The sequence below is a fragment of the Aulonocara stuartgranti genome (genome assembly GCF_965226115.1).
Source record: "Aulonocara stuartgranti genome assembly, chromosome: 16".
Taxonomy (NCBI): Eukaryota; Metazoa; Chordata; class Actinopteri; order Cichliformes; family Cichlidae; genus Aulonocara; species Aulonocara stuartgranti.
The window spans coordinates 25,522,648-25,544,831 of record NC_138952.1 but is presented as its reverse complement, the minus strand read 5'-3'; the positions used below and the strand labels follow the sequence as shown (position 1 = coordinate 25,544,831).

At 41.5% G+C, this 22,184-nt stretch overlaps 1 protein-coding gene across 5 annotated transcripts in view; it reads right to left on the bottom strand.

Annotated features, from left to right (window-relative positions):
• The window catches only part of satb2 (SATB homeobox 2), a 57,437-nt gene extending 35,565 nt beyond the window's left edge, over positions 1 to 21,872 (bottom strand). For 2 of the 5 annotated variants that reach the window (XM_082507613.1, XM_082507614.1), the window contains exons 1-3: positions 14,338 to 14,491; positions 13,603 to 13,726; positions 2,182 to 2,397 (exon numbers count right to left, since the gene is read on the bottom strand). In XM_082507613.1, the coding sequence (XP_082363739.1) occupies positions 2,182 to 2,397; positions 13,603 to 13,726; positions 14,338 to 14,379 (382 nt within the window). In that variant the 5' untranslated portion in view covers positions 14,380 to 14,491. Of the gene's footprint in view, positions 1 to 2,181; positions 2,398 to 13,602; positions 13,727 to 14,337; positions 14,492 to 15,722; positions 15,797 to 21,413; positions 21,433 to 21,745 lie in introns of those variants that run through there. The other 3 variants (XM_082507615.1, XM_082507617.1, XM_082507616.1) reach the window with 3 other exon arrangements.
• Between the last annotated feature and the right edge of the window lie 312 nt (positions 21,873 to 22,184).

Genomic DNA, 22,184 nt, shown 5'->3' with positions numbered 1-22,184 from the left:
TTCAAGTAAGTGAATTTCCCCCAACAGGGAAATATAACTGTCAACACAGAGCAGCTCCCTCCGACCAGCACTCCTCTCTCCCTCTCTCTCTGCCTCTATCTCGCTCTTTCCTCCGTCTCCACCTCAATCTGTCTTCTCTCATATGCAGTGTCCTGTGATTTGCCCGCCGACTGTATGATCTGGTTTGGACGATGTGATGTAGCCTCAAACCTCTAATCCCTCTAATATGTATAGGGATGAGTGAACAGGGATATTAAAATAAGATATGTGTATGCAAGCAGTGGAAGGGGGTGTGTGTATCTTGGCAGCTTTTCTTTGTTGTGAGTGTCGCAGCCTGGAAGTTGGTGGACATATGGTGTTTGTGTGTGTGTGGCCCCCTCCTCATGGCAGCAGTGGTTTGGAGGAGACACGTTGAGTTTCCTGTCTTTGAAAACAACCCATCATTACTGCAGTCCAACCAACCATCCATCCGTTCAGCTCAGAAAAGCCCGCCCCCTGTCTCCTTCCTTTTTTACACTTTATCATCCATTCTTGCTTCAACACTTTCTTTCTTCTTCTCTTCTTACTGTGGTCAAACCTGAGCTTCTTGTTGATTTGTTAGCTGCTCTTCCAAAAACCTCACGCAGATTCATCGCTACAAACTCATAGTTTGTAGCCAAGCACTGCTCAAAGCCACAGATATTTATGCTGGATCCTAGAGTTTTGCAGAAATATGCAGCATGACTTTTGATGCAAATTTGCATAAAGTCTAGCAAATTTTCACTTTTGCATTCTACATTACTAATTGCTCATTATTTATTTATATAAATAAAATAGAATTACACTTGAATTATATTATACATGGCAGAAAATAAGTAAAAGCAAATAAGGTCCACTATGTAGACCCTAAAATTAAACAGTGTTTCCATCTTTCCCTTTAGTGGTACTCAAAAAGTAATTCTCACAATTCTCATAACATGTATCATTTAAACATTAATACAGAGACTCTAAAAAAAGAAAATAATTCTCTGACCTGAATTTTCCCAGAGCGAGTAAGAGGGTACACATCGTGACCTAAATAACTAACGGTGTGGGGCGTCCCAAAGATGCAAAGATCAGGCTGATTGTTCTGAATGTTTTGTCTAGACTAAGCTCTGTAGTCCACGAGGAGCTGCTCTTTCACTTACTTATCTCTATGCTCCAGAGCAGCTTTGCAATCTGACAATTTTACATTTTCATTCAAGTACACCACCAAATCTCATCCAGCCTGTTTTCAACTAAATACCTTCATTTGATATCAAAGTGCACACTTCAAATAATATCTTGGTCATTAGAATTTTCAGTTAACATAAAACGAGTAATGAATAAAAGGAGTAAATTGAAATTCATGATGTGCAAATGTTTTAAAATCTCAACCAGACAAAGTGTGTAAAAGTGAGTTTAAGAGATTAAAAAAACTGCAAACACCCGGCAACATGAAACCCCAAAACACAGACGGGGAACTGCATCCCCTCGTGCAGCTGCACATTAACAAGAACCAACTTTGACAATGAATGCAGGGATCAATAAGCCACGGTGACTTGTATAAATCTTGTTTATATGGAGCAATCTCCTTTATTTGGTAAGCCTGTGTTATACCGTTCCCCCCAGACTTATACATTAACTGGACAGAAGCAGCTTGAGCATCTCCCCTCAGCACCGCCACATTACTACATGGCACACTGTGCCAAACTCCACTCATGGGCGGGATGTGGTTCACTGTAAAGCCAAAAGCTGCTTTTGGGGTTTGATTAACGTAAGCGCTTTAAAACCTCTGACACCGTGATCACACAGCTTTCTCTGATATATATTTTTTTATAATCGAATGATCCACAAACTCAGGGATTTATGGATTTTAAATAATTGCAGTAATCAATAGCTTGATGATCATTTGTTTTCATTAAATAAAAGATGACAGCGTTTAACTTTGACAGTTTAATCCAAACTAATTAATGTATTTCTATGACTTCTATTTCTATATTTTGAAAAAGGAAAAGCCAATTTTGGGGGTAACGTGCTAATAATTTATGCATCAGTACAAGTTACTTTCTTTGTTGCCTGATTGCCAAGACTCTAGAAGTAGTGTTTGTTTTTTGAAAAATCTATCTTCTGATAGAAATTTGCTTTCTTTTATTCACGCCTCGTGATCAATATGAGCCTTACCTCCGAGGGGTCTCAGTGGGGCTCCGTTGTGGCGTATTCGTGGCCCAGTGGGACTCCCGTTGAGCTCCAACCGGCCTTTCTTCCCCGGTGGCGGGAGGCCGCTGAGATCTGGGCTGCCCCCCCTCTGCTCGGGACTGTCCTGGGTGATGGGACTCTCCCCTCCTCGCTCCATCCTCCTCCAGGCTCCCAGAGGATCTCCAGCCAGAGAGAATGAGTCTGCAAAAAAAAAGTTTTACAGTATGATTAGCAGAATTTCAAAAATAAGACATTGATATCTGTATTTTTCAGACGGGCAAAACGAGGAGTTTGTTCTCCTGCAAGTTTGTGTATATACAAGTCAAAGCCTGATGTATCATGTTTCTTTGTGCCATAGAAATCCACTTTCCTGCTGCTGTAAACACACACTGCTACACTAAATCTATATTGATTTGTGGCTAACAAATGCACAATTTAGTGCTGTGTGAGTGTTAAATATTTGTCAACCATTTTCAAAGATTTATATCTTCAGTAATTAAAGGGCTTGGGACTGAGCGCTACGGGCAGGAAAACAAAGAAGTCAGGAAGCTCTAAGAGGCAGTTCACAGCACCTATTTATGTTGAATGTTATCTCAGGCTGTTGGGTGGCCTCCTGTGATGCACACAGCACCTCCTCTCCACCACCCGTTTGAACTCTTCATGGATTTTTATGCCACAACGTTATCTTTTGCTTACTATCTATCTCATAGATCCTTTTTTTATCCCGTTTGTTGTCATAGTTTCCCCGTGCTCCTCTTTCCCCTCACCCCTCACCTGATGGGGTGGCTGCCCCTCCCTGAACTTGGTTCTGCCGGAGGTCGGTTGCTCTTAAAGGAGAGTCCTCCCCGTGGCCTTTAGCTTACAGTATAAAGCTTTTATCAGCATAAATAAAACTCTAGCCAAGAGAACAGATGTCATTTTAAAGGTAAACTGTAAACTTTTTGTATTACACAATGAACTAATTAAATTTCCCATTCCATGTTGCAGTAAATAATGTAATAAATATATTCATAAATTATATTTAAAAGCAAACGAATAAACAAAGGAAAAGAGAGATGGGCAGATTGTATATCTGGGAGCTTCACACTACCCGTGCTATCACATGGTCAGTACCTCATAACATTGCTACCTTTAACATGTAGGCCTCCATGTGCTGATATACTGATGAGAGCGTGAGCCTCGTGGGCTTCCATCCCCTGATGAGCGCGTGTCAGCCAAAAGTCTAATATAGGATAATGCCATTAGCTCTGCTTCCAAGCCTGACAGGGGACACATGCCAAAGTATCAAAGAGCAGCCAGCTCACTCAGGCCAAATGGACTGCTTTTATTTACATAAGAGCCCTGGACACTATCAGCCGGCATGTGTGACCCTCAGTGAACACAGAGATTAGAAACTGTCAGTAGAAAAAGGCAAACGTGAGGCTTTTTTTTAATTTACTGCACTATTTTCCATACTGTAACTATGCTGTGGGCAGATTTGCAAGCCCAACAGAAACACAGGGTCTTTGGTTTTTGGACACTGGACAGAAATTCACCAGAACAAATGAGGGAGAATCCATGGTTATTGTTTGAATTTCTTAATATTTCTGCAGGCTTTACTGGCGCTGTTTTTATTGTGGTGGTGTCACTCACTCTTCTTCCTCCTCTTTCGTTCCGCCTCGTCTTTTCTCTACCTTCACTACCAAGCTTTCCTTCTTACACAACAACAGCTGAAAAGAAAACAAGCAACCACCACAAGAAGAAGAAAAAAAAGTAAACATACTGACAATCTGAGACGTTTTAAGAGCCTGGGCTAAATTTCAAAATGAATAATAAATTAAAAACATTAGCTTTGGAGTGATTAAAAAGTGTGGGTGGGAGGCACAGAGGCCAAAAATGTAAGCGGCAGAGTTTAATAAAAGTGGCTTAAAGGACAACAAAAAAAAGAAAGAGAAAGACAAGTTCAGAGAGTTACACAGAGTGGAAAGCAGTGGGTTTAAATACGAGTACAATGGTAGCTGTAATTCTCAGTGTGAGGCTTCCTGAGAAAAACAAGAGGCTTTGCAAATAAATCTAACCACTACCAGCGATGAAAAACAACTGAATATAACACAAGACTGAGATCAATTCAGTGGCTGCTGGCAGCTGCAGATGATAATTGTTACTGTACTTATCAAAATCATTAATGATGCAATTTTTTCCATTCACCCGTTTGATCGGTTTGCACCTACACGTCCTGAGTGGAAGTGCCGTCTGAATGGCAGGGGTTTGGTTTGATTCAAGTCACGTGCATCCGACTGGATTTTCATACTGTTTACTCCACCTTGCAGACCTCCAACAGCACAAGTAATTTGTCACATTTAGCACATTTATCTCTCCTATTTGGTCACAAAGTGCAACAAATAATGAAGTCAACTGTTTTATCTATTTATTTAGTTGCTGCAGTATCTGTGTCACTGATCATAGGTTAGGTTATAGGCAAATATTTTATCCTGAGTGGAAATGTATTTTGAATGGTGGGGGTCAAGAGTTTAGGGTTTGGGATTCTGTGGTTGTTGATATTCTGAGAGACAAGCAACATTTCAGAAAGTAGAAAATGTGAAAACGTTACCTTTTAATCCAACTCTCATACATTAATTATCACATTAAGCTTGGCTTTAGGTAGAAAAGTATGTAGAAATTCTAGCCATAGGAGTGCACACCCACACCTTATAAGGATCGTGGGTGCTGGTCCTAACCGTGACCCAGAGGCTATCACAATATGTCATTTCTATTTTTTGGCTTTTTTTTCTCATTCATTCATTTATGAGGTGTGATTGTGCGTCTGACTTATTGTTTTGGAGCTAGGGCTTGTTGGTGTTTTTGTCTTTGACGTCAGAGGGTTCGAAGGATGAAACTATTTCATTTCACTTGTTCTGCCTCTCATTTACAAATAATCCTCCAAAGAGTCTGATTTCATCACCAACAGGTCCCATCCTGCTTAAGCTCCCCACACTGCTACTAGTGATCTCTATCGAGACCTGCACATGCCGACATCTCACCATCTCACCTAAGACTTACATGCAAGAACACACAATCTATGACCAGTTTCTTAATCTCTAAATGCATTCTGCCTCAATTATACTTCATTTGATGCAGGAGATAATGTTACTGAGCCATGCATTTTTTTCTTTCTTGTTAACCTTACTCACTCACTTGGTGGCGTGCCTGAGATAAGACACTCCCGTTAGGACGACAGCAGAATGTCTTTTAGGAATATAGCATTACACTGAGTTGTATTTCTGAGAGAGTTCAACTTTTCCACAACTCTGTTAGCCAAAAAATAACTAAATATTAGTCTTACTAACAGAGTGTAATGACTACAAGTCATTTAAATGATACATTTAGGGTCTGAGTCAATGTTATTGAAGACCAGAAACAAACTTTTCTCTCAATTCTTTAATCCAACTTTTTTTTTTTTTGCACCGAATACTCAGTTTTGCCTTCTACCAAAATACAGATTTAGGGTGGGGTTGGTGGAGTTGTCTTCCATCAACTCAGCACTAAGTAGTTTTGAAAGGCTTGATATAGTGTTTCAGCAATTCAGCCCTTCAAGCCCTCCTTTGTCATCATTTCATAATGCACTGAGTGTTTTAAACAGATGACAGATACATGCCAGTTTAGCCCTCACACTTATGCTCTGGTCCCAGATCCAGATGTTTCTGTAATAAGTGCATCGTGTGGTTCGACATTGTCCTGCTGAGATAAGCAAGACCAGGAGTTTCAATCTTATGAGATCTAAGTCATCGTTGTCAACAGTTTGAGGGTTAAATGCAGAACTGTTACACAATGACAGTGACACTGTAAGCACCTTTTAAAACAATATATATATATATATATATATATGTTTGTATGCTCCTATATTATAGTAGCTGCTATGAGTTTGAATAATTCGGTTTATTCATTTCTTTTAGGATAAAAAAAAATCTAACTTGCAAATTTATGACAGCTGCAGCTCATATCAGCAGTAAAGCTTTGTGCAGGGTAATCTACTTTATAATATATGTAGAGCAAATGTGCAATTATATTTAGGTATTTAGATTTTAATTGAGGCATCGTGCAGAAAGACTGCAGATGATATGCTGGGTGTATCCTAGGTAAAGCTCCACTGTGTGAAAACACTCCATACTTGCTTAATTTAATAGTATTTCAATCTAAATGTACTCAAAGCACCAAACTGGAGCAGACAGCGATGTTCATCATTAACACACTGTTCCCTCAGTTTTTATTTCAGCTGTCTTCCTTGTAAAAACCCTAAAACTGTGTCAAGTGGTGAAAATAACTTGGGTGTGTGCGTGTGTGTGTGTGTGTGTGTGTGTGTGTGTGTGTGTGTGTGTGTGTGTGTGTGTGTGTGTGTGTGTGTGTGTGTGTGTGTGTTTGTGTCACTGTATCACGTAAACATCCTGCAACAGACTGATAAATGCTAATCTATTTTATGCAATTATTACAGGCTGGTTTCACAATAGCCTTTTATTCTGAAGAATGTCTTTAAGTGAGTGTCTTTACAATGCATCACATGTAAATAGCTTAGACTGTCATTAAAATCATGGATTTAGCCTTCAGAAAGTCAGATCGTTATCATTCGCATCCTAAATTCATCTGCGGTGCATTGTGTGATAAGGTGTGTGATAGTTAAAGCAGTTAATAAAGAGGCGATAAGATGGGCTGTTACATCTTTCTGCTATGGAGACAAGGATCAAATGTAATGTCTTTTTGATAAGGAGAGGGTCATGACACATTTACCAATTTACTGCTTCTCTGGCCAACTGTCAGAGCTCTTGGAAAACTGTAAAATGACTTGTTTTTATAACAGCTGATTTTATTTTAGCAGACGTAAGTATTTCTCCTTCTTTTTTTAATCTCACCCTTTAATGCGTGCTCTGAGAGTGTCAGAAAGAGTTCTGTTTGTCCCGCGTAATCTTTGATAGTGGGACAACCTCATGTTTTGATGATAAGCCACTATCAAATTCCACATTATTACTCTGTTCTAGACATAACAAATACATACTGGAGGCCAAGGACGAGATTGCAGAGCAAAAATGAGGACACACCCAGAGAAATAGAAGAGTAGGACACGACAACAAACACACCTATAAACAATGTGTCCAGCTCAAAGACGTAAACACACACAAACAGAGGCTAACGTGTAATTCAAAGCCAGCCTAAACTCTGCAAATCAAGACAGATGACAAACACTGACTGGTAGTCCCGTCCATGTGAAACACACACCGAAGGGTGGCTGGGGTAAGCCGGGAGCCTCTGGTCACCGTTTAATTCTACTTTTTAAAGATGATCGCTGCATCATGTGGGTTTTTATTTTTGTCTCACCTGGATTGTAAGGCTTGTTTAAAAGTGTGGACGCGTGCTCAAAATGTCAGAGCAACGAATGTTTAGAAGATGGACCAAAAGAAGGAACCTCCTGCCTCCCACCTTCACACACACACACACACACACACACACACACACACACACACACACACACACACACACACACACACACACACACAGTTAATCCCATTGTGATAAGTGTTACAGGAAACAGGGCAGTAAACACCACAGCCCCAGCACTCACTCACTCACTCACACATACACACACACGCACACGTTGAGATTTTAAACAAAGGCAAAAAGTTGTTAAAAAGTTACAGAGTGAGCCAAGCAGCGGGATAAGCTGCTCAGTCCTCCGTACGCGTATGAAAGCATTAGCAGGAAATCCTCCTGACCTCTAAGACTGCCGTCGTAGAGACGCTTATAGAAGAGAAGCCAAACTTACACAGACTTGCGAGTCTCTCCTGTAACTGCCTGTCCGATATCTCTCTTTACCGTTATGATATGTGTCTGCTAATGAAGGTTTCTGCCTTCAACATGCAAAACCAGCCAGAGAGAGAGAGAGAGCAAGAGGGAGGAAGAGAAAAAGTGACCTATGAGGGCATTATTAGCAATGATAACAGGGGAGAAAGAGAGAGGCGTCACCTATAGGGAAATATCCACAGATACGGCTGTTCTTCCCGTTTGACATCCAGTTTTATAGCAGGGCTATCAAGCTATTGGTTAATGCTTGGCTCTGCAGCACAGATAAAAGAAGGCAAGCAGGCAGGAGGAGGAGGAGGAGTAGGAAGAGGAGGGGGCAAAATTAAAAGCCCTGTCGTCAAAGATGTTCAGAATGTACACACACGTATATGCAGGGAGGCATGAACACGGCATGTGACGCAAAGACTGCCTGAACATTACCCACAGAGAGAAGCGAGCCACTCCCCCCAAAAAGCCAGTTTGGTTCGGTTCAAGTGGATTGATGTGGATCTGATCCTGTGGATCCACCGACTCGGATTTTAAACGTCTGAACTGTTTGACTTCATGGTGTTACTTTTGTCCTGTCTCCCTCGCCCTCAGCCTGTCTCGGCAGATGGCCGCCCCTCCCTGAGTCTGGTTTTCTTTCTAATGTTGTAGGGTCTTTACCTTACAATAGAAAGTGCCTTGAAGTGACATATTGTAGTCAAAGTTGTGTTTCCTTAAAGAACTTCTGAGATTCTGATTTGGGTAAAGTAACATTGTTCCAACACAGAGGTACACCGGCCGAGGTTGCTGCCAATGTGACAACTAATCTATGACGACCTTACCCTAACCCTAATCCGAGGCCCTCAGAGTGTCTTTTATGTTTTAAATTGTTAGAGAAAAAGTTTTCCCTTTCCCCAAAATATAGGGTTACTTATCTTTCTGATACTCTCGAGTCCTTAGTCACACTTTGAGGCAACTGTTGTTGTGGATTGTTGCTATAAAAAATAAAACTGAGCTGAATTAGTTCACGCCTTTAAAAAAAAATGAAACAAATCAATGACTAGAATTGTTGCCAATTTATTCAAAGTATTTATTTATTTATCGTTGATCAATGAACAGATCATTTTAGCTCAAGTTATCAGCTTACATTCTGAATGTCTGTGGAATTAATGAAACTACAGGGATGCAGTGAATCTGGGATTGTAACCCGGCACTGACACTAAATAGAACACATCTTTCACGTCATTTCTTCCCCCTCTTTGTTTGAAGGAAATTGAAAAATCTTTCATTTAAAAAGTAACCAAACTGTATTAAAGTCTTCTGGCTCTTTGTTACACAGTTTTAAAAATAATTTAGTGAGCTCAAAATTTATGCAACACAGCAGATAAATATCAGCCAGTGATGGTGGGAAATGTCGATGTCAATATCAATCAGTTAGACCAGTATCCCAGCTGAAACTACCAACAGACAGTGCTGCAGAAATGTATTCAGATCCATGTGGCCAGATATTTATTTATTAATCAATCTGGTTCCTGGATGTCTGCAGAAATAATTAAATTAGAGCTAGACCTATTGTGAAGCATGGATTATAAATACCCATAGAGACTTTTTATTTACCTATTACTTATTTTTTGTGGTTTGTTATTTTCTACTTTGCTCCCTGGAGACAAAAGAAAATGTTCATGTTGAAAAAGTAACAGAATTTTTTTGTAGATTTTCAGCTCTTTATTAAAGAGTTTTGGATTATTTGGCCGAAATAAAAGTTGATGTAACACAACAGCTAAATATCGACTACAGATATCAGTAAATATTATCTTATTTATCAGTAAACATGGCTAGTGTTTTCTTCACTGATGTATCAGTGCATCCCTAAATGACGGCACCGGCATTAGGAAGTCAATCTGTTAATTTTGCATCACTTTTACTGACACTAATAATTAATACGTGAGACAATGCAAAGGAATAAAAAATACACTGAGGGGGAAGTTAAAAAAGTGTCACTTTCTAAATGTGTTTTTGAAAGTCTGAAAGCAACATGAGGAACTACATGAACATTTTTATGTGGCTGATTATGAGGAATGATTGCTGTTCGGGAAGGTTACATTAGTGCGGAATTTGCTGTTTATGGCCATCAGATGTGTTACTGTGATGTGGAGAGCATTGGTGTGAGGGGGGAGGCGGGCGGGACGGACCTTTAAGAGAAACACAACTATTTTGAAGCTCTGAGGTGGTTCCACGCACTCAGACACACGCAAACTCACATCCGCGCAGACGGAGTGAAGAAAGCAAGCAGAGTGAGGGGGCGAGACGATGGCCCTTCTGGCAAACATTTTTGGCTCTCTCGTAAACATCTCATTCGATAACGCGAGGATGAAGAGCGAGCATTTACTGCCTCGCCCTTCCATTTGGGAGGATGCGCACGCTCTTCCGCGTAAAGACAGACGCGGAGCCACACAAACCACAGCCAGCGTGCTACACAGACTCTGCTTTAACACATCCAGGGACCACACACTGACTCAGAGCACAGCCACTCACAGCGGGGACGAATGCGGTGCACGAGACGCAAACACATGCGCGTGCTCATCCAAAACGACGATGCTGGACACAACCAGGTTCTTGTAACAGTGAGGAGGTGTAGATTCAAACTGCACTACATCATAAAAAAAAGTTACTGTTACTTTGCCCGCAGAGGAGAGAAGTAGCTGGAGGGAAATGGTAAAATTTTACTGTGACATCCACACACACACTGATGCCAAACCATTCACCACAGCTCACGCAGGCCTCACCAGAATGAGAATAACTGTAGGTATTACTTTAGGGGGTGGGGGGTTCCTCAGGCTTTAAGAGACCATTATGAAACAGGCTGAATGGGAGATATAACAGTGTATATGTGAGCGCACAGAGCAGCAGTGACGCCCATAGCATCATCATCAGCGCCCACACACATTTTCTAATCTAATCTACGGTTCAATAGCACACCTATAATATATGTGAACAGATAGTCGGGTTCATGGAGAAAGAGAGTCCCTGAAATATTTCCAGTGGACCATTTAAGGGTAGATGAAACCTCAGTTTCTTATAGCTGGATAACTCCTGAAAGCCCAAAGTATATCCAGATATTAAAGTTAAGAGAAATAAAGACTTCTCAATAAATGAAAGAATGGCTATTTTTAGGTGTTCGGGCCAAGCTTTAAAAAGCATCACCATCAGGTTTTTATTTTTATTTTTTAAATATACAAAAACAGAGTTAGAGTTCCACACTATCTCCTCCTCTCTCTTCAACTTTTTAAACCTGTGAGTAAACTCTGAGCAGACAGGCAGCCCCAGAAAGCGGCCATCACTGCAGCCGAAACGAATTCATTTTTCCTCGCGGTTGGCTAAAATATATAAATAAATATATAAAATCCTGCATCCCCCCCCCTTTCCCCCTTTCACATACACATATTTTAAAGGAGCTCTGCTGTCTTGAGAGAATGAGAAAAGGTGGACACTGAGGTGCAGCTTGCGCGCACCTTGCTGTCGGCAGTTTTCGTTATTTCATAATTAGAAACTGCAACTCATAAAATGTAAATATTCTAAATATTAATATTAATATTAGTTAGTTTGACCAACCAAAACAACAAAATAAGAAAACGTAGATCACACACACACACACACACACACATATGTGTGTGTGTGTGTGTGTGTGTGTGTGTGTGTGTGTGTGTGTGTGTGTGTGTGTGTGTGTGTGTGTGTGTGTGTGTACATATATATATTAAAAAAGAAAACCTGACGTGTGTGCGAAGGGAAGCTGGCACTTCACGCGAGTCAAACTCCATGAGAAAAACACTCTAAACACGAGCGCTGCTTTGGATTCTTGGTGGTTTGGAGACGAAGAAGGAACTGAGTCAGCCTGCAGTTTCTTAAAGGTCAGAGAGGACGGACAGACTCCAGCATGAGGAACCTCGGCTTTTACGCACAGAGCCGAAATAAAAGGAATCACTTTGAAATCAAGCGAGGGGAAAGGGGGACAGAGCACTGCCTTTCTTTTAGATATGAACTTTGCTTTATTAACAACACATACACAACACTGTTAACTGTGACGTGGAAACAGAAGAAGTGTGGCTTTGTCTTGGGGGGGAAAGCTTTTTAAAAAGCGTTTGTGTTTAGCAGGACAAACTATTGCTCCTGACATGACGGTCTGCAGAGGGACTGTTTCTCATTTGGAGCCAAACGCATTTGGCTCTGGTTTCTTCTGATTACGTGCAGCAGACATGGAGGCCTTTTACTCCCAAACCTCTTCCTATATCTGAATACTTGAATCTGAATCCCCCCCAATATTTTACAGACCTCTAAAGCAGCAGGTAACTTTTAGATTCTGAGTGTGCGATGTGTCGCAGAGGTTAGAAGGCCCCTGTAGCAGCAGGAAACACTTGGACGCTGTCGTACACCTCTCTGCTCCCCTCGCTATGTTTTATTCATCACTCGTCCCGTTTTCTGGTGAATATGTGTCTCTCTGCAAACGAAACAGTGTAAAACTAACGAGGGGTGGTGGTAAGGGGTTATTTAAGCTCAGCACGTGTTAATTTGTAACACCTCTCAAAGTAATTCGTCATGAATTATATTTTTTAGAGGTTAAAAAGTTACAAAGTGAAGAAATCCTGTGACGCATTCTATTTTCCTTCTCTCTAGTTTACTGAAAATATAACTTCATTTTTTGTCTGTGTATTTTAAACCTGAGCACACTTACACACACACACACACACACACACACACACACACACACACACACACACACACACACACACACACACACACACACACAGGGGTGAGTTATCCTGATCCTTTACTTTAAAAATAAAATTAAACATTGCGTTATTTTCACGCTGTTTGTGTTTTTATCAAAGCGCCAATTAATTAATTAATAAAGGGAAGATGTGAACTAAAGGCAAACATTTTTTTTTTAATATCTAAATATGTTTGAAGAATAGCTCGTTCAAAAATGAAAATATAAAATAATAGTACGTAATTTTATAGACATATATAATATTTCTCTATGGATAATATTTCAAACACTTCTTATGAAAGTGACCTCCCGTCAAACACGAAGACTAATTAGGAGAAATAACCCGTATGTAATTAGAAAGCAGAGCGTTTTTCTATATTAAGGAAATTATAGGAAGCCGTGAGCTGTAATTTTCGACACTTTTTGAGGCAGAAATATGATTTTCACTCTCTAATTTTATTTACTTATTATACTTACTTCTACTTAATTATTACTATAAATACTGTTAAAGATAACGTAATGCCAATAGCCTTGAGTATGCAATAATTAGTACATTATTAGTCCTTAAATGGAATGATTACAAGTACAACTTTTACTAATTATCATAGCTATTTTTATTATGTTATTATGAATCACTCACTTTTCGCAAGGAAGCATAAAATCAAAGTCCCTGGAGTTTCCTGTCGGCTGGTTGGATTGTGTAGCATTTGTTTGGACTTTGCAGAGAAATCTCTACATGATCTTACAGTCTTCAGTACAGACTTGCTGCTGACAGTCCGTGTGTGTGTGTGTGTGTGTGTGTGTGTGTGTGTGTGTGTGTGTGTGTGTGTGTGTGTGTGTGTACTCACTGTTTACGACGTGTCTGTAGCGCTGCTGCCCGCTGAGGAGGCTTTGTCCATTGATCAGGAGTATTGAATCCAGGGCTGGGCTTTGATTCGACTCCTGGGTCACGCGGGTCCTGTGCTGCTGGGTCTGGAGTCGAGACCGCGCAGGAGATCCACAGAGAAGAAAAGTTGATTTATTGGTAGTGAAGGCTGAAGGGTTTGAGTGTGTGTGTGTGTGTGTGTGTGGATAGCGCCCAAAGCAGCGGAGCGAGCGGAGATGAGAAGGAAAGAAAAGGGAGAGTTTGTGGACAGCAGCGCACACACGTAAATGTGTTCGGCTCTTTTTGTAAATCTTCGTCCCCTCTTTAAAGCGTCTGCCCGCCTTTTAGCTCAAAAGGAGTCTCTGTGGCACAAGTGTGCTCTCCTCTAAACTCATGGCATCATCCTCGGAAGAGAGAGAGAGAAAATGTTCACAAACAGCGCGACGCACCGCGAAAAAAACGCTATACAGTCCGGGCAAAGAAAAGCAATCTGACCGAAAAGCAAGAAAAGAAAACAACCAGCGAAGTTCGAGTTGCGGTGTCACAGCGGGGTTTAACAACGCAGAGGACCGGTTTCTAATCAGTGTATGTCACTTTCAATCTTTCCTGTGCCAACGGGCGCGCTGACTTGTAAGAGGGAGGAGAGAAGGGAGGAGAGACAAAAGCGGAGGGAAGCGAGGGAGGGTGGAGAGGGGGCGTCAAAAGCGGCTAATCTAACCCATGAACGCGTTTTGTGGGCCGGATCTCTCTCACAGGACATACAGCTCTTCTTCTTCTTCTTCCTCCTTCATATTTGAAGTATTTGGAGATTCAGATGAAGGGAAGGGGGTGGGGTTGTTCGGACTTTATGATCTCTCCTTGCAAAGAGGAGCAGCTGAGTTTTCCTGACTCATATCTCCCTCAGATCTCTGTGCCATAACAAGCGCACACCTATCAGAGCGACCTTGACGCGTGCGCTCTGCTGTCACCTTTTCTTCGATTAGAATGATTGTGCCTCACGCAGCAGTAACTTATCGCGCTGCTATCAGCGCCGCAGCTTTCCTCTAATACCCTCAGGCATGTCAGTATCATCCGAGCTGAAGTCCATGTGCTGATACATGTTAATAAGTAGCCTAATAATAAGTCAAGGATGAGCTCTCTCCCTCTCTCTCTGTTCTTATTAGATGGCTCAATAGAACAGCAGTGGGCAGTGCTGTGGGATCCCTGTTAATGATAAACCTGCGACTTGACAGACAGATGCCACTGCGCCCTGTCTAATAGATAAGGGAGCCAGCTAGGGTCAAATGGCCTAAAGGCTTTTTTTTTAAACCCTTGTTTTGAAAATATCGTTGTCACGAAGTCACGCAAGACAGAAAAAATGTGGAACAAATGTAGGTGAGAATGAGATTTGTTTTTTGTTTGTTTTAGCTGTGCTGAAGTTCTGCGTGAAAACCTTCAAGATTGTATTTCTGATGTTTATATTAATGCTGTTTTTGAACTATTTTAAAGGCACTACTGTTTCTGCTCTCCGCGTCCTATCCGGCCTGCGTGCGCGCACATTTGCATGCAGCCTCACTGTAAACTGCAAACACGTCGAGGCTCTCGCGCACATTGTTGCAAGCCCATTCGAACTGAGAGAAATGAAGCCATCGGTTTACAACATCTGCAACAGGAACGCACTGCTGGCTGCAGCTTTTTCATGGAGCAAGTAACCGTGCGGCACCGGTGAGGAGAAGAAGTGGGTGAGGAGAAGGGGAGGCGGGGTCACGCATTTACTGCTCTCTCTCACTCTCGGCCTATGGGTTCAGTACTGGGGGAGGCAGCGGGGTCCAACAACAACACGAAAAAAACAGACATAAAGTGTGCGCAAGCAGTACGCCTGCCTGCTGGGGAAAGGAGACGGCACGGGCCTGCATACTGGAGATCTGTTAGTAACAGGTAAAAAGTGGCGCGTGACCACAGATTTATAGCGAAGATCAATCGTGGAAAAGACACTAAACCCCGCAGGGCTTCATTAAGAGAGAGACGCCGGTTGGTTCTTCCCCACTCTCCATCAAGAGGGCGATTATCTTTAACACTCTCCCAAAAACCATAAAACAACAACAGACACATCCTTTCACTCACCTTTCCTCCGAGACCTCGACGGGAACGTGAAGACACCTGGCAGCACCGCCAGCTCCCGCCGACACGCAGCGAGAATTAAGCGGGACCAGAGAAGCGAAGCGAGAATTAAGTGGCAGAGAGCCAGTCCGCTTCTCGGCGCTCATTCGTCAATAATATTAAATATGATAATGACGGTGATGTCTGCGCTCGCGATGGGGGGGGGGGGGGGGGGGGGGGGGAGTAGCCGGCAACAGCGTGGGACTGCAAGAAATGCAGGCCTCTTAGAGGCGATATGACAAAACGTGTGTGCATAAAAGCGAGAGTGATAAGAGCTTATTGAACATTTCATGAAATGTCAGACGGTTGTTGAAAACGAGCACATTTGTTGGTTTATACTGGGTGTGCTGGATTCTCGCAGAGCTCGTTAGACGTTCAAAACAGGAGCGTTAAAGTCCGTTTAAAGCTTTGTTTCTTACCAGACATGCAGGCTGCTGGATGCAGAGTGAGCGCGGTTTTGGATAATAACGCGCTCCAAACTTTCCCCTCAATACCAAAAAAAACGCATGCGCCCTGAGCTATTATCTTTATTTATGTCAGAATGTTATTTTGAAATTAATTAAAGTCTTGGATACACGACGAACTTCGTCTGAATTTCTCTTCGTTTTTCGATTTTTATTCCCCTTTGTCAGCTATTTTTTGTTTTTGTTTTTTTAATCGCTGATGTGAGCAGTGTCGTGTTCGCAGTTTTTTAAAAATCCATCCTTTGAACCAGGCTGTTCAAAGGAAAGTTGCATAAAACAAAATATAATGTGTAATCACTGCAGATGTGGAACAAGGATCACCAGAATAGAGTCAGAGTTCTCCGCGTATCTAAATATTTAAAGTACTTCGTTTGGCTCAAGAAAAAAACAAAACAGATATAATGGGTCCTTATTGTGTAGTTAAATTCCGAGTTTTTTTCCGCAGTTAAACGGGGCCCGAGCGTGTTGTGTTTACCCAAAGAACTGTCCCGTTAATAAGCCGCATCATGTGGCTTTCACCTCCTCATGCGAAGACACCGGGCTGGAGCAGGCGCTCTGAATTATTAAAGGCCGTGGGGACAGAGACTCTCCGCTGCATCACTCACTCAGATTCTTCCCTCTATCTGTTTTCCACTTCTCGGGGAACTGGGAATCTAGGAACGAAGCCAAACAAGCGCAAAAAATAAAATAAAAAAATATGTGGAATAGTATGAAAAATTGATCCCTGAAATATTCCTGATGGAAACGAATTCAAGGGACTGGAGTGAATAATTGATTCCGCAGATCGAAAAGCTCAAGAAGAACGCGAGTGATTAGAGACTAATGTGCTGCAGGTATCATTACTGAGCGAGAGCGCATCTGTCGGGCAGGTAAAGGCCCCGAGGATCCCCACACCCACCCCAAAATAAATAAATAAATAAATATATGCATTTTCCTTGTTTCACATCTAGGGAGCAGAGCAATTTATAGAAAGTGATCTTGTGATTTTAAACAGAGCAGACCTCCGGCACAAAACTAATTTCAAATTCAAGAAGTCAGCGGAATCATTTGGAGAAGAATGCGTCTGGCTTGGATCAGGCGAAAATGACGCATTAATAAATAAGCGCGGTTTGTTTCAGCCTCGAGTTTACACAGTGGAAGCTTATAGGCGCAGGAGCATGTCCGCTGTGGGGACAGTGGGGTTAGCAAGGGCCTTGCACCAGAGCGTCATTAATCTCACAGTGTCCGGTGCCACCTGATGAGCGCGCACAAAGAGCCGCTGATGGAATGTATCGGCGGACAGTTACTCACATTACTGCGGCTTTATACTCCCACTCATCTATATTTGGATTCTAATGTTTTACTGTGTACTTAATATCATTTATTATTTTTATAGCTTTATTCACAGATTATGTTTACACATTTCAAAGAGTAAATATGCTAATATGTGTAATACATGTAGAGATGAAGCTGCCAACAACTATATAAAAACTTCTATACATTGATGAATCAATATTCATGATGAAATAATACACATATGATTTAATGAGCACTTCTACTTTAGGTACTTGCAGTATATTTATATATTTGAAGCCTGTAGCGTTCCATTATTATGGAGCTTAAGCAGGATGATGGTTTTGCTTGAGAAAATTGTTCAATCAAAATTGAACAATCACTTTGTAAAACAAATACTCAATATAAAGCCCACTGCCTTCCAGTTCTTGGCATTGTATTTATTCCTTATCAAATGTTTTGTTATTGGCCCCCACCCGTGTCACCCCATTTCAAAATATTCTGGAAACGCCCCTGCGCAACCAAATACAAAGCCGTTTCTTGCCCTTAATCTCAGTGACAGCATCTAAGTGCTCCTCTGAGCTGTTTTTCTTAGACGTAGTCATATTTCTGTGTTTGATCACGAGTGCATGTTTCACATCGCTCTTCGTGCACCACTCAGGCTGTGCCGTGCATTTGCCATCTGGTTCCGTATGGCTTTCCAGCCGCCTGTTGTCACCTTGTTAAGTGCGGGCCAGAGGGGAGCGGAGGCGTCATTTGTGCGAACAGCGCAGCTGTGTGGCGAAGAAGAAAAGAGACGCAGCAGAGGCTCGAGTCCTGATGGGAAGCCGTCAGCGGTTATGTGTCGCGGTTGAGTCGTGAGATGGATTTCAGCTAGTTTAGAAACGCTTAAAAAAATTGTTAGAACTAAGCGCCAAACACTGACTGGATACTGACTTTTTTTTCTTTCTGAAAAACAAATAAATCTGAAATAGTTTTAAATTCTTTTTTTTTCTTTTGAAATAAAGATTTGCTTTAATTGTTTAAAAAAAACCGTTTGCAAGACAAACACTAATATTTAAATGTAACTGTCTGATCCTTAATAGAAAGTACTGCCATAATGACAAATTAGGATCAATACACACAAAAGCAACACGGAGTACGAACTGACTGACAGCATGACGCTGATCACCTATCAGGCTGTCGTACATTCTTTTCTTAAAAACATAAAACGAATAAATAAAATATAAGTTTTTAGAAAATATATACAAAACATAAGGGAAACTCTTGACTGGAGCTTCTTCTGGACTTCCTGATGAGACCACGTGTTTCTTAACTCCACAGAAAAGATCATTTATTGACGTGAATGGTGAAAGAAGGGTGGAAATAATTCTCTCAGATATAAACTGACCCCAAAATTAAAAAGAGAAGAAAAATTGTGAATTTAAGAGGCAGAAATGATGTCGGAAATATTAAAGTTAAAATTCCAAAATGCCAGAATTGCTCATTTTATGACAACAAAATCGAACCGGCATAGTATTTAATAATAATAATAATAATAATAATAATAATAATAATAATAATAATAATAATAATAATAATAACTGGAACAGTAGTATAAGTAATAATATTGACGATACTAATAATAATAACAATAAGAATAATAATTATTATTCTTATTGTTGTTGTTGTTAATAACAATAATAAAATGTAAAAGTCCAAACTAATATTGCGTCATTAATATCATTTAAAAATATTTATAAACTCGCTTGTTTTGCTGAATGTTATTTGGATTTATTATTATTAGTGGGAATAGTTGTAGTATTAGTATTATTACTACATTGCGGCGTTCTGTTAGGGCCGACTCAAACGTGTTGTAACTTGCGTTTTCCAGTTTTTCCGCTAAATTAAGCGGCCATGTTTCGAATCAGCGCTAATTGAAAACGAAAGTAAGTCAGCCCTAACGAACAGCAGGCCTGTGACCCGAAGCAGACCATTAAACAAAAAGCTCCGAGCGAACATAAATACGTTTTTCACAAACACCCATTTCACATTTGTTTGTTTGCGCTTTGCTTGATTGGAGCGAATGAGGGGAAATGAAAGGTACGGGCCTGAAGCTTAAAGCAGGCCACCTCCTCACTGCTCCAACAGTATCCCGTTAAGACACTTAATGAACGGAGTATTTAAGTTTGGGTTGTTTTTGTTTTACTTTTTTTTGACTCTGTCTAATACGTCAGCTCCAAAAATGCTGTGAGATTTAAAGCGTAAAGTATGAGCCAATGAGGCCCAAATGGCTTGTTTTTAAGGATGTATCTCCTTTCCGTCGAGGATTAATTTGTCTTTTACGGCACTTTCAACCCTTTTTTCCAAATTGCTTCCATGCAGAGGTCACGACTCACGAGTCCATTATTGCACCTTCACACCATTTCTCACTGGATCACTGCTTTTACTCTGAAAGCATTAGCACCACAAACACCAGTTTGGAGGGGGGGGGATTCTTTTAAAATAAAAATACATATATTAAAAAATGCCGACTCTTTAATATTAATAACCAATTAGATAGATAGAACAGCTAGTGTCATATTATATATGTAATATGATTATTTTATACTATATACTGTCATATTATGAACATTATAAAAATGAGAAAAGCTCTAATAACTTCTAAGAATCCTGGGCTGATTAGATCTTATGATGATGGAAAAGTGTTGCAGAAGGATCAGAGGAACAAAATCTTCCTAATAGCAGCTGATTAAGCATAATCACTGCTGTCAATGCTGCTATTTCTACTGAAAGTGGCTAAAATGCTTTTGCACTGACCAGCTTTAGAAAATGACATCCAAACATAGAAACCCTTTGCAGATTTTACCTTTTCCAGTATTATTAAGGAATTCAACAGCAGATTCAACTTTTTATTTTCCTTTGAGGCACACATATCCAAGGAAAATCAAGTCAGAATCATTTAACAGACTTGGCAGTAACAGGTTGACCTTTAGATTACAAAACAAAGTGCAGGAGGTTCGTCGTGGGAGCAAATTGCATCTATCAGCTACACCAGCTATAATGCCCTCATGCCTATCTTGGGGTCTCAGCGTCTGGGCTCCTTGAGCTCCGATATGCAACACAGAGGACTGTTTTCCTTTCGGTAAAAGCCGTGGCCCTCGCTGGCAGCCCCCGCCACCTCTTTTCCTCCCAATAAGTTCTTACCTGAAATCAAATCCGGCTGCTTAACGAGGGGAGAGCGAGTTGGAGGGAGAAAGGCAATTGTGAGCGTCAGCACTCTGCACTATGTCATTGGGCACAAGTATTTGACAGCTGGAATGATCTATAAATACTTCATTAAAGTGTGTACGAGCTCCCTTCTCTTGTGCCTCATGGTCCACTTCTGGTAAGATTTACAAATGATAACATAAACAAAAAAAAGAAAAAGAAATTCAATTCTCATTTGAAAAGAATTGGAGGAGGAGGAGGAGAGGGGGGTTTGATTGGCGCCCATGAGCAACAAAACATGGGGTCTCTGTAATGAGGTTTGGAAAGTGTGTTCAGTGTTTGAGGGGCCAGGGTTTACTTGACCTGCCAGAGGGATTCTCTTCCAAAATGGACAGAGAGCCAGACGCAGAGCTCAGCTGTCCAGGCGTTCACCACCAGCTACACTAAATCTGTTAGGAAATATGGGAAAGAGTACCCGAGCTTCTCTAAGGGCCGCAGACAAATGAGGTGGACTCATCAAAAAAGGTGAGCCTAATTCCTCCTGCAGCTTGGCCCTTAATATTTAGCCTCGGTGAAATAAAAAATTAAGTCCTGTCGCTGCCTTTTTGTTTTCCCCCCACCATGAAATGTATCCCTTGTAGCCCCTAGATTGAGACACCCAACATACAGGACAGCCACGCCAGTAAAACAAAATCTCTCTGCCTCTAAGATCATTTGTCCTTGCACTCACACTGACTCGTAAAACCACTTTAACTTCAGCTGCGTTTCTGCGTCGCTCTAAGGCTGACACAATCACGCTGGCAAACACTCCCCACGTCAAGCTGTCTGTACTAATAAACAAGGCGGTCGGCCTCGTATTCCTGCGAGCCCCGTGTCCAGAGCGGCCTGATGTGTGCAGGAAATGGATATGCTTTAAAAGTGTCTGCTGGGGCAGAGGAGAGAGTGAAAAATGGAATCAGAGAGAGGTCACAGGTCACACTGCTACCAACTGAAACAACAGGGTTGGGGGTAAAACTGTACATACGAAAAGCCCGCCCACAAAACACGCATACGGGCTCTTACCATGAAGCATGCTGGTCCTCGGAGGCTGCTGGACACGCGTGCTCCACGGTCCCTGTCACAGTTTTCCCACACATCTCGTCTCTGACTCCTCGACCACCAGGACACAGACGAGCAAACAGCCTTGCGGGTAAACAAGGGTGTGTGGGGTATAGTGTAGTGGATGGTTTCACTTTGCAGGTCTCCCCCCTGGGTGGGTGGAGCCACTGCATTCAAAGTAAATGTCAATCATTTACTGTCAGACACCAGCAGAGAAGCTTTTGTCTCTTAGAGTAAATCCCTTTGATTTGTCTAAAGGAAGTCAATGATTGAAAACACGCACCGAAGGAAACCTATACTGGGCCGTCGAGTATTTAGTGTGTGTAAATACGCAAATGTGTGTGTCTGTGTGTGTTCTGTGGGATTCCTGAGCGGCCGTCAGAGCGATCAGCCTGGCTGCGCC